The 18,069-nt window shown below is 40.5% G+C and overlaps 1 protein-coding gene across 7 annotated transcripts in view; it reads left to right on the top strand.

The window, feature by feature from the left end:
* Positions 1-18,069, top strand: part of CREBBP (CREB binding protein) — a 97,210-nt gene that overhangs the window by 22,454 nt on the left and 56,687 nt on the right. For all 7 annotated transcript variants that reach the window (XM_063342993.1, XM_063342995.1, XM_063342999.1 and 4 more), the window contains one exon: positions 13,738-13,914. In XM_063342993.1, coding sequence (XP_063199063.1) covers positions 13,738-13,914 — 177 coding nt within the window. The remainder of the gene's footprint in view (positions 1-13,737; positions 13,915-18,069) is intronic.

Here is an 18,069-nt window from a genome sequence, read left to right on the forward strand (position 1 = left end):
TTGGGAATCCTATAGTTGGAAGTACATACAGAAATGTGTCAAAACACCTGGTATTATGGTCTGAAAACTAAATGCTGGTCGTCTCTTTCCTTAGAAAAAAAAGGCAATGCAGGAAACTGGGAAAATTACATATAGTATGATACACGGTGCCAACCTCCCTAAGAAACGGATCTGGAGTGGGGAGGTGATTCTCTGTCTGTGGCTTCCACAAGTGAAAGTACAGATGGGACAGGTTCCGCTGTCAGACAAAAATATAACATTATGTTTGAAAGGTGCGCTTTGGAATTTTGAAATCCCCTCACTTAGCTAAACGGCTTGAAATTTCAATACAAGAAGCTACACAGAGTATGCCCAAGTCCGCTTTATAGCGGGCAGGCTATTTTTAACCTTTATTTAAAGATTAACTTTTAAAGTAGAAAAGATGTTTCATTACACACTTTATCCCACATCTCAAAAAAAGCCTAAATTAGCACATTTGCTAGTTCATTTTGCAGGGCCCCGAGTATAAGTAATGGCAAAATAGGATCGCTTTTTCCTTTCTTCCTGTGGATGTTTGGAGGAAGTACCTGTTGTTTGGAAGCCTTAAGTCCATTTGTGTGGGTGGCATCGATAGTTCGACTGCTGCACCTTTGTCTATCGGCTATGAATTGCACATGCTCATTTTTCCTTCCCACTTCTTCCTCGCCACTACAGTAAAGAACATTTACTCCAGAAATTGCCCTGACTGGGGGGAGATGTAGCATACTAAGTTTATTATTTGTGTTTTAACTGTTTATATGTAATCCCAGTAAGGGTTTTAATTCTAAAACCAGAAATACGTTGCAGAATTGAGATTTAGATGAATGAGGACTTGATTTTTGAACTCCTGAAGCTACAAGAAGTACCTCTAAGTAGCGTCTGGAAATGTTAGTACTGGAAATGTTCTAAAGATCCTCGAGCCCCAAAGTGATGGTTGTATTCTTTGGTATGAGTACGTACAAATCTGCTTTAAGTTTGGCAAATAAGAAGCATACTGTGCCATAAAAGGGGTTCAGTAGTGCCTTTGGTTTAGGATGAATCATAATGAAAATACAGCACGTTAAATGTAGGAACATCCTTGCCAAAATGTCTATGAAATAGACTTTTAGAAGAGAGAAGTAAATAGATTATTTAGCAGCCTCTGAGAGATGCTGCTGTTTTGGGGCTGAAAGGTTTTGTGTTTTCAGAGGGACTGCAGCATAATGCTGTCCTATCTGTAGGGTATTCTTTCTGGGTTTTTTTAAAGCTTTTTTTAAAAACAAATAAACAAAAAACAAGTGCCCTTTGAAACTTTTGGCAAACTGACTAAATTAAATAACTGCCTTTGCTATGGGAGGATCTTTGTACCCTGGACGTGGAAAAGCGTTGGAACGCCATGAGTCAAAGATGGGATTTCACTCTTGGAATGAGCAGTGTTTGTTTCCTTAGTCTGATACTGGGCACCTTGGGTTAAAATACAATTTCTGGATAGTACGGTGTGCAGGCTGCTTTCAGTGAGAAGCATGTCTGTATAGGCCTGTTTTCTTCACAGTGTTCCATTTTAAGCACGTGTTTAAAGACGACCATCGTACCTTGTTGAAAAACCTGTTGAGAAGTCTCTTGATAGCTTCATGTGAATTGTTAAATCTTCGAGCAGAGCATGTTGCTACAGAAAGGCTGGAGATTTCGAGGTAGCTCTTCAAGTCAGTGTGGTGTTTCAAAATAAACATATTTGGCTCTTAAAGTTATTTAAAAAATATTTCAACAGTGTAAATTATTTATAGTGATGTTTCTCCTTAGTTACTGTTAATGCCAGGTAATGATATTTTTGCTAAGTGGTTGTTTTCAGCAAGCTATATTGATTTTTTTTTTTTTTAATGTAACCTCTAGTGTAAATTTGTTTCTTGTCTATTAGACACCCCCCCACACCCCAGTTCTGGATTGAAATAGAATTATTGCTTCTTTTGAAACACAGTGTCTCCGTTCAGTGTGTCTGCTTTTCCTTTAGGATTCCTGTCTGCCGAGGAAAGTACATCCTGTAGAGAAAGGAAACAGAGTTACCTTTTTTCATTGTATTTTTGAGACACCTTTTCTGTTGCTGTTTTCTCTGTAGAGTTACTATTGCCTTTTCCCCCACCTCTGTAGAACATCTTGTCACACAGACTGCCTGATAATGTATCTTTGGCCGCCTTCTGGGAGAAAAATGGGAAAGAATCTCTTAAAATAGTGCTACTGTTTTTCTTACCAAACTAGTTTATTCCTTATAATATTAAATTTTTGCAGCGTGATGCACTCTGCTTTTACTTGGCTGTCTCCAGCCAACTATAGGAACTTTGGAACTGCTGAGGTGTCAGCAGATGCATCTCTCAATTCTTCTGTGGCCTGTTGGGCCCATCTGGAAGGGTCAATATCTAGGTACAGAAAATAAAGGAAGAAGCATGGACTTTGTGTTGAGATTTGCTGTTGGTTTAGAAACCTGCATTTAGCTTGATGGTGATGAAGTATAGCAATTGGGGGAGGACAGGGATATTTGAGTGTCTCAAAATCCTCTCTTTTAAGTGTTGTTGAATTACTGTTTGTGTCCAGACTAGATTTTCTTTATGAAACAAACCTTTGAAACATCTTCAGTTAATTGTGCAGTTCGGGTTAACTTTCTGTTCTTCTGCAGTAAGAATAGCTCGTGTTTATCTGTAGAAAGCCACTTTTTCTGCTTGGCACTCATGAAAGCTCTTGAAGCAATTGGAATACATTGATCAATTGTGGCTAATTATCCATTAGAGCTTTGAAGTTTTTATTTGCGGAGGTTACACTTCTTACAAAGTAAGCCTTCTGAGCTTTATTTTTGATTTGTAAGTACAACAGTGATGCGCAGTGCAGAAATTACTTTGATTCTTCCTATAGTGTATTCTGTTGTATCAACACTCAGACTTGTGCAAAATTTTGGAGACGTTTTCTTTCTTTAGGCATGTATACAGTGCAAGCATATAATTATTTTTTTCACTGAAAAAGGTTAATTTCTAGCTAAATGTATTAAACGAGTTTGTTCTCTATATATCCAATCATTTGTAAAGAGCGTTTTCTCACGAAATTCTGTGTTCTGTATTTCAGTAATTATGCGGAAACATTTGTACATTTTTAAAGTGGTCTTGTTGCCTTGGAATACCTGAATTTGTTTTTGACCTCCATGCAATGCCTGGAAGAGAATTTCAAATCTTATTACAAGTGGTAATAAAACACCTGGCTTCCTCTTAATGGGATTTTAAAAATTTTATTTCTAGCTTTACACAGTCTTTCGTCCTGTAATAAAGGATGAAGTAAATTACAATTATTCCTGAGCATTTGAGTATTTTTCTTCGAGGTAGTTCACTACCGAAGAGCAAGGCGCTCTAAATGCTCCATGAATCTGTTGCAGTGGGCTTTTGTTAGAGCAGTGATCTTAAAGAGGTGGGAGAGTGGAGGCTTCCAGCACCAGATAGGCTTCCTCTGAACGCTTCTAGCCAGGTCATCATTTAATTCTCAAAACTGATTCTTGAAATGTTAATTTTTAAAGGCATTCTTGTTACGCGCTGACTTTAGAAGTGAGTATTTTTAAATTAGTATCTTTGTCAAATTGCCCAGTCTGCAGATTGGTTTAGGTGAGGAGCTCTCACCTCAGCTGAGATAATAGGATTGCCACTATTCTTGTGCTGAAACTGAATTCACTTTTTTTTTTTTTTTTTTTTGGTAATGCCACTGGCTTGCTGCCATAGAATGATTAATCTTTTCCTTGCTTCTCCATCTGTCCCTCTGGCATATACATACCAAGCACCATGGTGACTTTCTTTTGGAACACTTTACTATAGGATGAAATAGTAATTAGTAGAGACTTACTTTTTTTTTTTTGTCAGTAAACAGATACGAGATGATGCCAACATAGTAAAGAAAGCCTGTCTTTCCCACTTCACAAATGAACATAAATTCCTAATGGACTTGTCTTTTACGCTTCTCTGAGATCCTTAATCGGTTAGGTGGACCTTGCTTCGTGTCAGAGATTTGTATTTCATACCAGAGGGAGATAAGAGTCCAAAGTGCGAAGTCCTCGGCGTGTGCCTGGCTGCAGAGCTGCTCTTTCGTACTGAGGGTGCAAGCACAACGGTGGATCCAAGTGATGGCCATAGCACACCGGGAGCGAGGAGGGATTAATTCCAGGTGGCTGATGCCAGATCATAGTGCCTCTGGAACTCGTGCATGTTAAACTCGTCTGGGAACTGGTGGTGAAGTGGTGCAGATGGCAAAGCATAGGTCACCATCTCTCATTGAGTTACCACACTGGAAAGCAGAAATAAGTCTTTCGAAAGCAGTTCTGTCCCCTTTTGTTGTTGTTTACTAACAGTATTAAAAGCAGCTGAATTGTCTGTCGGTCTGAATTTCTGTTGTTCCTCCATTACTTAGAGCAGATCTGCTCTTGCATTTACAGTACTTTGTATACTTCAATTGATAACTTCTGAACATTTGAGAAACCTGACTGCTCGATTTCCGTCTTGAGAGAAAGATAAGAAAAATCAAAAGGAAGAAAGTTAAGGTGATTTAAGCCAAGCAAGGTGACACGCTTCTTGGTAGAAAAAAAAAACCAAACATTTCAATGGATGGGAAGAGAGAAGGGGGACAAAATGCTGATCTTTATAACCAAGTTGTGTCTTGAAAGCCCTTTTTTCAAGTAGGTATAGTAATTTGACAGGGGATTTGGAGGCTTAGTACAGTAATGGAGTATTAAGTGACTGGTTTTGGTGATGCCCATAGAAGAGGAAAATAAAGAATGCATGATTTGGTGGCAACAAGTATAGAAGAAGTTCTGAATCATCCCTGTCCTGTAGTGACTTACAACAGTGATAGCTTGGAGGCAGGAGCAGTAAACCATTTCTGTGTACCCAATCATCCTGTTCATGCTGAACCCAAAGGATGCTTCTTGGATCTGTAGGTCATAGTGGGAAGTGCAGAATTTCCATTTCATGCCAGCTCGCTCTTTTTAGAGGGGGGGAGGGGGGAAGAGAGAGAGAGAAGTGTCCCCAACACATTGGTGATTTAATAGGGGATTTTGGTTGAAGCATGTGAGATGCTGAGTAGCATCTAGAGCAGAGGCTCTAGAAGGGTTGGATTATTTATGCGCAGTCGCTCTGTCAACCTGTGGCTGCTGATTATGGTATAACTCGGAAGTTACAGCTCAGGCATTCAGAAAACTGAATTTCAAAAGGAAGAACTAGTTATTGTCTCCTCAGCATTTAGTATGTTATTTCGCACTGGATTGTTTCAGTGATACAACAGGAGGAAGTAGGGGGAACATCCTTTCCTTGCAAATAGAAGGGATTTAGAAGAAAGCAGTAGTGGGTGACAAATATGTCTTACTAGAGCATTTCATACTGTTGAACAGGCAAGCTCTCACGTATGCAACTCCTCAACACTACTATTAGTTTGTGAAGATCTGGCCTTTTACCAAAACAGATCATATCTAGGATGCCTCTGCTCTCTCTTCTTAATTATGACAGGCATGTTCTGTTCTCTGAAATTATTTAAATTATTAATCTGGGGTTTACAGTTAAATTGATTTTAGCTTTTGTACCATAGACTTAAGTCCAGAATAATATAAGGATAGTAGCGGCTCACTAAAAGGTTGTCTTTATGTCTTCCTCCTATAAATATTTTGCCAGATTCGGCGGTATGGGAATAATTTGGTGGGGGAAAAAAGGCTCTGCCTTTCCTATTTTTCTATTGCCAAAACAGATCTGAGAGTGGCATAACCAGTAGATTGGCTGCGTGTTCTCACACTGCCGCTCTGGAGGCTGTAGTTTTCACCGCACCCTTCCCCAAGGGTCTTCTAAACCATTTCCTATCGTGCTTTCAGCTCCCTCCCGTGTCCTCAGATAATCTTTTTGAGGTGCTGACAGGACAAGGCTGGCAATAATGGTGGCTCATTCCGAGCCCTGGATATGCTGTCTGCTGCAAAACACGGTGGGGAACGGCAGAGGTCTTTGTGCCTTTTCTTCATGGAGATATTAATCTGAGTGTCATAATCTACCCCTCTGTCTCTCTAGTCGGCAATCTTAGGAACTTAATTATCTGAGAGCTTTAACAAAAATGGGTCAAATTGACCAGTGATTTCCAAAGTGATTAGAGAAAAATTGATTTGAGGAAGGGGGAGGAGATGGGATACTGATTGTCACAGCGCCCTTGTTTAAGCCCTGTTTCTTTAGGATACCTAGCTAACAACAGAACTGTTTTTGTGATCCTGCAATCAGCGTCAGTCTGAAGAGGCAACTTAATTGCTGCTGGATTGAGTGAATGAATGAAATTCTGTCTTGCAGTCCACCCTGTCTCTGATCTCGTGTCGTGAGGAGGGCAATCATCTCAAGCTGCTCTTAGCCATGCTTGGTCTAATACGGTTCTGCGGTGCAGGGGGGGATACAGTAGTTTGATGCAGTTTTTGGCTTCTGTTCTGCACCTCTGCTTTCTTGGACTTTGATACTTGTCTCTGGGTTTGGTTAATGGACTTGGCAGCTTGGTCAAGGTCTTAGATCATTTTTGTTTCCTGAGATGACTTTTTCTTCTCACCTTTCTGTGTTAGATCATTTTTGTTTCCTGAGATGACTTTTTCTTCTCACCTTTCTGTGTTGTCGCTAGACAAGCAGAATGGAACTTCTACTTCCCTTTCTATTATCAGGTACCATTTTATAAAGAATTAAGCGTATAAAAGTGATACAATGTCAGGCGTGATACCTCTGATATAGGTCTTATGGCTTTTGTGAATTAATTCCTGTTGATGAGTAGAAGCACACGCTATTTAGATAAAAAATTATATTAATCTTGAGAATTTCAGTGATATTTGCTCACTTAGATTTTTTTTCTCATTTTTGCTTTGCAGCTATAGAGCTTCAGCTCTTACTTGTTGATAGGTCTTTGCTAAATAGACGGTATTTGTGTTACCACCTTTCTATTCCCGGAATCAGTACATTAGGATGACTTCAGTCCTTGCCTCAATAAGATGATCAAATTAATAAGCTTAAATAGCAAGCTAAATAAATTAGGCTATTAGATTGCAATTAGATTGTCCATTGTACCCATGCCTTTTAGTCCTTTAAATAGTTCTTGAGGCCTCTCTGAGTCCTGTCATTTTTATGTATCGTTCACGAAGAACTAATGCAGCATGATTGTCATCATTATAGCAGTATTCACATCAAGCCAAAGGCATAAAGATGTCGCTTTACACTTAACCCAGTTGTCCTTTCATAACTCCTGTCATATTGAGAGCTGAGATTTGTTGTTCAAGCGGTTTGCAGATTCACAGCTTTCGAAGTCCAGCCAAGCCCGTCTAGCTTGCTTCCTTTCCTTCTAGGACTGTTCTCTAGTTAAAAATCTAGTAGGTACCAAATTGAATATTAAACATAACTATTTTTAGGTTACACGATTGGATTATAATCAGATTACTTCAGCTAGGCTTATTTTCCACTGAACCCATGCTGCTTTGAGTTCTTTGATTCTCATATCAACCTTTCCTTTTTTCTCCACCCCCTCCCCCCCCCCCCCCCCGCCCCCCCCCCCCCCCCCCCCCCCCCCCCCCCGTTGTCAGGCTAATCCACATCTGGGAGTATTGGTTTGGTTTGTTTTTAAATACTGGCCAGAATAACCTTCTTCCATTTTTGTGCAGAAAAGTCAGTGCTTCAAACCTTAATGAAAGTCAGCATTTAACTTAGAGATAAGTGGGGTTTTTTTTCTGGACTAATCTGTCTAGACCAACTAATTTTAAAAAAAAATAATATAGCATTAACATTATGTAGGCAGCGGTGGTGCAAGATACAAAATCAGGAGCGTTGTCAGAGGTAGGTGCTGTTCCGTGGCTTGTGCCTGCAAATGAGGATGGTTTTTCTCTTGCAGGAAAACTGACAGTGAGCTCAGTCTGTCCTGCCAGAGCTTTTATTAAGTTTGGAAACCCTGGAGTGAAAGGCAGGTTGAGGCGACAGAGGAGAGCCGAGTTTCCCAAAGGAAAATGGGTAGCAAGGAGCAGAACTGTATACAGTCTTGTGGTTTATGACAACATATTGGAGGGGAAGCTAAAAAAGGGATTGCGAATAGGAAATTACGTGCTTGTAACAGTGAATGGGTTTTGCAGCATGTTGTATTGGTTGCATGTCCAGGGAGCCTCAGAGGAATAGGTGGTAATGAAGTAACTCTGACTGCTTGAGTGAGAGAACTGGCTGTAGTGGCAGAGGTGAAGGGACGGTTAATAAAAACTTAGGAGGAAAGCACAGGATTTATTTATGGCCTAGACGCTTCATGTACAAAGAGGGAGTAGCTCCTTGATGCTGGGCTGGAGGAAGAAGTACTGTGGTGTGTCAGCAGTGATAAAGAAGGGAGGAAAAGAGTAAGCTTTAAAAACAGAAGAAAAGGCATCGTATGAAGATCCAGTCAGGTATCTTTTAAATTAGGCTGGTGAACTTCTCATTCCTGTCATATCAACTCTGAGTCGCACCATCAGATGAGGTATATAGATTTGGTCATAGACTTGATCTATAATATCTATGAAACTCCAGGAACTAGAGGAAATTGAATTGCTGTCCTCCTCTGAAAATAACTAAAAAGCAAAATGAAGAGAAAGTACCTCCCACACCTGCTGCTCAAAACATTGCAGTGGAGATGGCTTCCATAGTCCAAGTCAGCTCAACAAAGGTTTTAAGTTTGGTTTTTTTCAGCTCAGAAGTTTGTATATTCCTGAGCTTGTGAGAGTAGAGTGAAATACCCTATTTCCTATCCACACTCAGTAATAGATTCCAGTATCTTAGAGAGTTGCCATAGTGATAAAAAAGGGAACAGAATCTGCTTGTCTTTCTGGGATAGCAGAATTATTGAATTAAATGCATCTTTTCCATTAAAGGAGAGTAGCATTATCATATTTCTGAGAAGAACTGTTTTAGAGTAGAAATAATGTGTTTAAGCTGTTGTCCTGCATTAATCGCATTACTTCAGGCGCTTCTAGCCTTGATTTGCAGTTCCATGCTGGGGTGGTTTATAGCACCCCTGCATCTCCCCCATTGTGCATGATGGAAGAGTTGCATAGAAAACCCCTCGCTTGTGGAAAAGTTTGCTTTACTCCATCTGAAGTCATTGCGTTGTGACCACAAAGAACCAGGTGAGAAGGAGAGTTGCACAAAATTGTAGCACAGAAACAGGAGTATAAAAACATGAGTTGCCAGAGGAAGAGGTGGGATGAAAGGAGCCACCCTGGGATGGAGTGCAGAGAGTGTGGCCTGCAGGAAATGGTGGTCGCATCAGGTAGAGAAGAAAGGAGATGAACTGATAGAGAGGAAGAAAAGACAACAGGGGACGGGGAATATCCTTAAGCTTAGAACAAAATAGGAGTGAACTGCAAAATAGCCCAGGTTTTCAGAGATAAGCTTATTCCTTTTGTGGTAGTGGAAATGCATGGGCCACCAGGCTGATATGTTGAAGCTTGAGTAGCCCTGTGATACGCATCTGTGGAAAAAAGAAACAACTCACACTGGATTGCTTTTTGCTTTTATTTCTTTCAAGAAAGTAAATTTAACAAACTTTAAGTAAAATACAAGTCTTTGTGATGGCTCAGAGTCCCGCATGAAAATGACCGTTCTTACCAGGTTGCTAACTCCCGTGTTCTTGCTGGTTTATCTTCTTTGATGACTTGTAATTACCTAGTAATCTTCCCCTGAACTGCCTAATTTGGGATCAGAGTTCTGCTTCAGAAATATAAAAACAAAGGTCTTCTGAGTATCTGCCTTCCCCCGTCTGCCCCCTCATTTCACATACGAAGAAACCTGGGGGCAGCGGCAGGAGCCGCAGCGTTTGAGCATTCTCACTCGTTTGCTTGGGAGCCGCCGGTTTCAGTTTGCAGAATGAATAAGCAGTGTAAAATCTTTACTATGTACGTGCTCAATCATCTCATATTTGCCAGTTGTTTTCTGAGATTCCAATTAGCAGTGGCATAGATAAAGTTTTACGGAAGGTCACCTAATCTTAACCAGGATAATTAACCGGGAAATGCCGGTTAATGCCTTATGCACTCGGACGTCTTTCAGTGTTGGATGTACGGGGGGATCTGCCTGATTCTTCCTTTCCTTCCACCTCTATTTGTTGCCTTCCCACTGGTGAGGAGCTGCCAGTGGTTTGCTTTGCTGGAGATTCCTGCTCTTCGTGCTGTTTGGCAGCAGGTTTTTCTACAGCTAGAACTCCTCGTCGGTCCCAGCCTTGGTTGAAAACTGTTACAAACAGAGAAGAGTTCATTAGATCACTTTGTGCATTGCGGTGTGCACTTCTCCTAGTCGCTGGAAATCACAGTCCTGTTAATAAGCTTAACTCCTCCGAGGCAAAACTGAGTTTAAAAAAAAAAAAAAACCACAAACAAACAAACAAAAACCTGAAACTACAAACATCGGTGGGCTTTAATAAACTCGTCTCATGTATGGTCCTGATTTTTGTCCCCATATTTATTTCAGGGATTGCCACGTAAGAAAGAGAAGTCTTTCCACCTTTTCAGATTATTTATTTAATTAATTATTTTAAAGATGGACTTCAAACAAAAAAAAAAAGTCTTTGGCAGTTTGTTTCAGCGGCAGTAACTTACAAAAATGAAGTGTAGGTTAAAGGGCATGTCTAATGTTTTACAGTGTTATCAAACTATCTACTGGTTTCTTTTAAAGTTGTAGACTGGTGCAGCTCTTTAGCCTTACGTTCCTTTCACTTACCAAGCGCAGCTTTAGGCATTGAAATACCGTGTGGCAGTGAGCAGGCTTAAAAAAAAAAATACAAGGTTTCAAATAGAAGCTACTTGGCTTCCAGCTTGATTTCAAAGCGCAGCAAGGCATTTGTTAAAATTTCAATCAAGTGTATTACTTAATGACCACCTAGAAAAGGAAAAATTATCCTCATCATATTAAGCACTCAGTTTGGAAGACTTGAAAGGTTGCTTTGTTGTTGTACTGAGTTGTGATATGTTTAATAACAAGATCTATTGAAAGGGAAATATTAAAATATGATAAACCAACCATGTGGTACTTGTTAGAATTGCAGTTCCTTGGTGCTTTAGGGGTGTTCTAGTGGTTTAGAGTTTTAACGAACTTAAAATTTTTTTTTTCTTTTGAGACCAAAATGTTTGTAATATTTTTTCTAAAAATCTATTTTTCAACATTTATCCTGTAATAAAAAAGTTAATCGTTCCCAGTAATAAGATGAAGGACACCTCTCTGTTTCCTTTGGAGCGAGAATTTAAATCGGGTGTAAAATTTGCTTAGCATTCTCACTGCCTGAAGAAAATCTCTTTTCTGCTTTTTGAAAATTCGGCTGTGTTTTAAGATTCTGCTGGAGGCTTTATAACATTACGCTGCGCAACCGTGTTAAGCAGCTTTGTTGTCTGCACCGAGTCTTTCCCATCTCCTCCCCGATGGCTGAATATGCTCCATCCTGAAGCTGCAAGGTCTAAGAAGGACTTTGCTCGTGCCGTCTCCTGCGGGCTGGTGTGGCCCACGCAGAGCCGTGGAAACAGGTTCCTGTATTTGCAGCATTTCTCTCTCCCAGTTTGGGCTCACCGCTGTGCTTTCCCTGTGGTGGTGGCGGCTGTAGGGCTCGTAGGAAGTTGTAGCACAGCGGTGGTTGCCAGAATAGTCAATATATTATTCAATTTAACAAAACTCCACTGAACCTGCAAGCGAGCTCAAAGAAAACTAAAAGGACCGAGTCCTTCTGCAGACAAATGAAGTTGGCGATTTAGACACAAGGGGAAACTGAGTAACAGCCAAACAGCTCATGTTCCTATTTCTGGCCTCTGAAAGGTTTAAATAGTCGGTCATAAGCTACTTTCTCAGAATCTCACTTTTAGATTCAGATACTTTCTTCACTGTTAATCTGATAGACCAGCATGGTGTTAATGAATAGCTGTAGATATCTCATGACGCTGTCTCATACCTTGTATGAAGTAGTGGGTTAAGATGAGTGTGCAGGTTTATTAAATATTTTGCTATTAGTTCTTCAGAGAAAAGCTGCCAAAACCCATGCTGTAATAACTAATAATTTTAAAAAACTAATTTCTTTGAACATACAGTCCTACAAAACAAACACAGAAACACAGAAAATAAAATTCTTGGTATTTGTGCAATGTGATAGTAATCAATATCACTTTTCTTTAAAAGCAGTCTTAATTACTAAGCTCTTGGCTCTGTTAAGCAATTGGGTTTTTTTGGTCTAATATGCTATTTGAATTATTCAGCTTTACTCTGGCACACAGCACATACATGATCACCTCTTACCTTGCCAAGTAACAGTTTTTCTCTTTTTTTAATGTGGATATAGTGGGTCAGATTCTTTTGTAAAGATGTAACATTTTGTCCGGTGGAAGAAGGCCTGAATCTGGCAGCAGTGGCTCCGCAGCATGCGGGTTAAGGGAGTATTTCCTAACGTAAAGCTACTTCGTTCGAGTGCGGCTGGGCCAGCTCTCTGCAACCCGAGTGTACAAAGTACACTGACAAAGAGGACGGCACAGTCAAATTCTGTTTATTGGACTCTGCCCCGACATAATTTACTGCTCTTAACCAGTGCCTCATCAACTGGTCGTTCAGCCCGATTCCTGTAAGCATGAAAAAGCAACCACTGAGCAATTAGGAGGCTGTTACACTGATAAGCTGACGACGACGACGTGCGCGATCCCTCTTCCATCCGCCAGAATAGTCCTCCTGAATCCCTGCTGGTAAAGGAAGTGAAAAGACCGGGACCATGGAAAACCAGTGTGTTGTATAAGGAAGGGCTGGAGAGGTCAAAGGAAGGGGAAAATAGGATTTAATATTTCAAATAAAGACTCGCTCAGTGGTTGGATTTATATTTAAGACGTTCTGACAGGTGATAAAGTCATCGAGAAATCCTCCCAGTGCGGGGCAGGGGGGAACACAAACGTCATCTGTCAGCGTTTATTTCCTCTTTATCTGGCGGGGGGAGGGAGAATCCTAGTCTTAGTCATTCTCTTTGAAAGAAGTAAATTCCTGCTGAAATACTTTTCAGGACCTTTTGTCCAATGTAATATTAACTGGCACAAGTAATAGAGGTTTCATCGCTTCTCTTGGGAGACTGTTCCTCAGGCGAGATGGCTCTTTGGATGGAGAGTTCCCTTCGCTCTTTCTGGGGGAGTCGTATTTCTGCTTCTATTCTTAAGGAGTTTTGGGGGTGTGATTGGTCAAGGGTGTTGGCCTTAGATGTCCTTTTGTTCAGACATTTTTCCTCAAGTACCAAAACATAAGTAGATAAACATTTGTTAGATGCCTCTATATATATTGCCCTCCCTTCCCATCTAGTCTGTGTTACAAAGTCATGCTCTGTGCACAGAATGCACAAAGTATTACAGGATTTGAGGTTTGTTTGGTTTTCAGAAGTTTTTGCAGTGTTGGAAAAAGTAATTTCTGTCAGTGTGGATTGGGAAGGATAATCTTGGTTTCTCCTTTGCGTTTGCACAATGATTTTTGGAAGTTGAATTGCAAGACTGCAGACACACAGCTGTGCAAATTTGTAGAAGTTTTTTAAAAAATTTAATTTAAATTTGATTAAAGTTGTGAAATTGAGAATTTAATACTGAGCAACTTAAACCGGAATTTGGTCTCTGTGAATGCAAAGATGGATATTTGACTTATGTTTTCTTTTTTTCTCTTTTAATGTCCCTTTGGAATCAAGGAAATGATAATTTCATTCATTCTTTTCCAGATGGGAATGGCAGGCAACACTAGTCCCTTTGGGCAGCCTTTCAGTCAAACTGGAGGGCAGCAGATGGGAGCTACAGGAGTGAATCCTCAGTTACCAAACAAGCCAGGCATGGCGAATAGTTTGTCTCCTTTTCCTGCCGACATCAAGAGTACTCCCGTCACCAGTGTGCCAAATATGGTGAGTTGTACCTGCCTTATTCGTTATGTCTTGATAACACATTCTAAATTCTCGGGTGATACGGTTTCTGCAACGTTTAGTGGATGACTGTTCTATGGTCATTTAAACATCAGATTTGCCCCATGGTTCCTGAAACCACTCTGCAGTGCATGTAGAAAGTTTGTGTACATTTTTATGCCGTGATTTTAACTTTACAAGCAATCACAGTGTTTTGTTATAAGGATTACATTACATCCTTTCATTTTGTACACTTAGTTCCAAACCAGATGAAAATGTTGTCTCTGTAAGTGCTGTTTGTAGGTTTAAATTCCTAAACCAATTAGAATGTGTTGGATACATCATCGAACTCCTGAAACTAAAAAGTAGCTTTCATATCCTTTGAATCTGATACGGTAAACACGCCACACGCTTCTCAGTTTATATTGTGCGTGACTTGCAGCTCATGAGCTTATGAGAATACTTCTTATTAGGATACCTTGCCCAAGTTTGTAGTATTCTGTTTACTAGAGTTTTCGTTATAAAGTGAAATTAAATATTCCCGTTTGTCTCAGTATGTCTGCGTATTAATCAAACTGCTTGTGTCGTTTCTATGGAAACTCCAGCTTGTTGCACTTTATATTCTTATACGTGATAGCAGTTACTATAGAAACTTGTAAAACCTTCCATAAGATGCAAATTGCTTATTTTTTAATTTAACTAGAGAACCAGCTATTTTTTGGCACAAGCAATGCTTGTCCTTCCATCAGTGAGTTTGCTACCTGCCTGTTAGTAACAAGGCTCTATATGAGATGGAACGGGATGTAATAAACTTCCTCTTTTCTCATTATTTTAGAGGGAGGGAAACTAATTTTCCTTTAGTTGCACTGTGAAATCTTTGTTTAATATCATCTGTCATTTACTCCTTACGATTATGGAAAGGAGCTGGTGACTAGGATTAAGACCATGTTCAGAATACCACTTGCACTCGTGCAGAATATTTGTAAATGACAGTTCGCTGCGTGACTATTCTAATTTTATTTTTTAAATACTTTGAGTTTGGATCAGGTGTAAAGCAAATGAATTATTGCCCTGATTCTGCAGAGAAACCTGCAAATCTGATCAAAGTGCTGTATTCATCTCAGGGACTGAATGATTCTGAAGCCCAGTTTTGTGCTCGTTTGAATGTCAGGGTTTGGGAAGCCTAAATCTTAACGTACTCGCTTACTAGTATAGGATGGAATGGCAGATGTTCAAGTAGAATAAGAAAGAGATTTGCCATCAGGGCTTGTTTGGTGGGGGATGACATAAAAGAGGAAACTTTCGGTTTCCTTTCTCCCATCTTCTCCAAGAGACAGAGGAAATTAAGGGAAACTTACTTTCCCAGTACTATCAACTGTAGTTTCGTTAAAACGTAAAAAATACCAGTTGTCTTCTGAGAGGACAATCAAAACCATCTTTCTGTGTTTCTCAAGTGTCAAAAGCTTTGTATGTTCAATATATCTTTTTCTCCCTCAAGCCAATATGGAGAGTAATAGCCAGTTCCACCAATAGACATCGGTACCGTTGAGCCAAAAGGTGTCAGCCCTGCTCATGGATCATGTGGTGGTTAAATTTAGGTCCCGATGGGGGTGGAACTTTCATCTTTAAAAACTGAAGTTTCCGTCTAAACATTTTTATTGCAAAGCCAAGAATTTAAAAGGAAATGTCAGACTTGTTAAAATTTAACCTTTCCTTGGCAGCAGTGAGTAAGGCAGTGTAATTATTTGGTAATATTACATACATGGCCATACGCTATTCCTTCCACAGGGACTTTGCTTTATTTGGCACACAATATGAACAGTGCCCTCTGAAAGAGCATATAGTCAACATTTTGTCCTATTTCTGCTGCTCCGTGTGTAGCTGTGGGCCTTGATGACTGTATGTAGTAATATATTTCATTCACCCAGTCTTTTCCAAATGGTCTTTTCTGTGGTAGTCATCACTGGAGCGGGCATATACTTTGGATTAGTTAATTTTCACCGTGCTTCTCTGAGATACAGATGTGCTGCCCCAGTTTTAAATACGAGGCTGAGGGGCACAAAAAGAGTAAGACTGGAAGAATCTGCTGACTCTGAACTTGAGGTTTGTAGGCTCTGGCTTGCTAAAGCCTTCTTCATTTCATATGTTAAGGCATTATCTAAGGGTAAAATAACATTCACATGGATTAGATGTGTGCTCCCACAACTCATGGGAGTGGTGTCCGTGTCACATTGGGCAACTAAAATATGACCCAAACTTGTGAAAAGTTGCTTGTGACAGAGGCAGTTCCCCAGAGTGGAGTTGCAGTGTTTGAACTATTACGCCATGCTTTCTTGCTGCAATCCCTTCGCTGTTTGCTATGGCCCACGATGCTTTAGAGATGGTGGTTTGATTTAATGTATTTGGCCTTGCTCGTGGTCTGTCCTGTTTCCTGAAGGAGGCAGGAGGGAAGCGGAAAATGGCATAGCGTTATGTTACTGTCTGTCAAAAACAAACCTGTGGAAGATCGGGTCAAACTCCATCTACTACAGCAATCAAAATACCAAGTACATCTTTTTAAAAAACCTCCAGGGTTTTTTGTGAGATGATTGGAACCACATATCTTGCTGAACCAGCCCTCTATACTACCCTAATCTTAAAGGTCCCCAAAAGTACAATTCCATGTGAGAGACAGACCCATATGAGTGAAAACATTGGTTATGTGTGGCATGTCTGAGGCAGGAAACCAGATTCAAGCATGACGTTAAACACCTTGGTTACCACTAAGAATATCTGAATAAGAGAAGAGGAAGTAAAGGTGCAGCCATTGTCTTAAGACCCCTTGGTCCTGAAAGTAGTCCTCCTTTCAGTCTTTTGACTTTCTCTGTAACCTTAAGTGTACACTGCAAAAATAAAGCATAAGATGAGTATGTTTCTTAACCCACATTATTCTAAGCATCATTCGGCGTGGCACCCCGGTCCCAAACGCTAGCCAGGAGTTTTCCCACTGCTAGGTACAACCCTCACGCTGGCAGCCAGGATGAACCTCTGCTGCAGCAGTGGATTTTTTTTTTAATCCAGATTCAGGCGACCACTCTCTCAAGAACAACACACTCTCTTCCCCCCGCCTCCCAAATGAAGTGGTTCTCAGAAGCATTAGTGCATCTTCCAGCCCTTGTTCCGAGCATGACCTTACACTAGACCCTAAGAAGCACATTTGATTTAATCCCTTTAATTAGGAAAGAAGTAACAAACCTTATGGTATTAATATGATTAAAAGGTCAGCATTAAGGTATTAATTTTCAGTGCCAGCCAGATGGATTGATTTGTTTGTTTTGTTTTCCTGAGTACGCATCGGAACAACATATTAGCTTTTGCTTTGTACGACTGTTACGGAATATGATCAGTTTTCCTTACCGAATGAGCAGCTTGAAATCTTGAGTTTCTAAAAGAAAAATGTTGCTTCTGACATTGTTGGAAGTTTTGGTGACACACTGCTGAGATTCAGTGTCACCTAAATTGTTGGATGCGTGATTGGCAGCACTCCGCTGCGGTGAGATCACGCAAAATCTCTGGACTGTGGAAGGGGGCCGTGCCCTGCTCTTTGGCGCTCAGCGCAGGGTGCAACCTGTACGGGAGCCAGGAGCCTCTTGTGTTTGGAGTACCCAGACTCCGCGATGTGCTGTCAGTGTGGGGAACCCCGTTAGACTTTTCCATCAGACTTGCTGAATCTTTGCGGTGCCTGCAGTGCTACATATTCCAAGGGTGGTGATGGGTGGTTTCTTCATGGACACACCAGTAAATCTAGGATTTCTACATGGGTTAGGAGTACAATGTGTGAAGTTTGGCTCCCAGACACCAGCTTGGTTTCACAGTTATCCTTATGACCAGCAGATGGAGTTGAGAGAATAGTACTTTTTGGAAGCAAAGGAAATTGTTTCTCCTCGGTTCTCTTGACTTAGAATTGGAGGCACACATGTTCTCTTGCATTTTTTTTTCCCCAGTCTCTTACTAAACTACATCTCAAGATTTATGTTGCGTTCCTCCTTGTTTCTCTGTTTCTTTTCACGTCCTTTGGGTTTCTTTATTAGCAGATTTTGACGAGAAGAGAGGAAGACGATGACTGGGGGATGAGGATGTCTTAGGTGTGCCTTGCTGCAGACCTCCTAGAGACAGGAA

This window comes from Chroicocephalus ridibundus, chromosome 8 (genome assembly GCF_963924245.1).
Source record: "Chroicocephalus ridibundus chromosome 8, bChrRid1.1, whole genome shotgun sequence".
Lineage (NCBI taxonomy): Eukaryota > Metazoa > Chordata > Aves > Charadriiformes > Laridae > Chroicocephalus > Chroicocephalus ridibundus.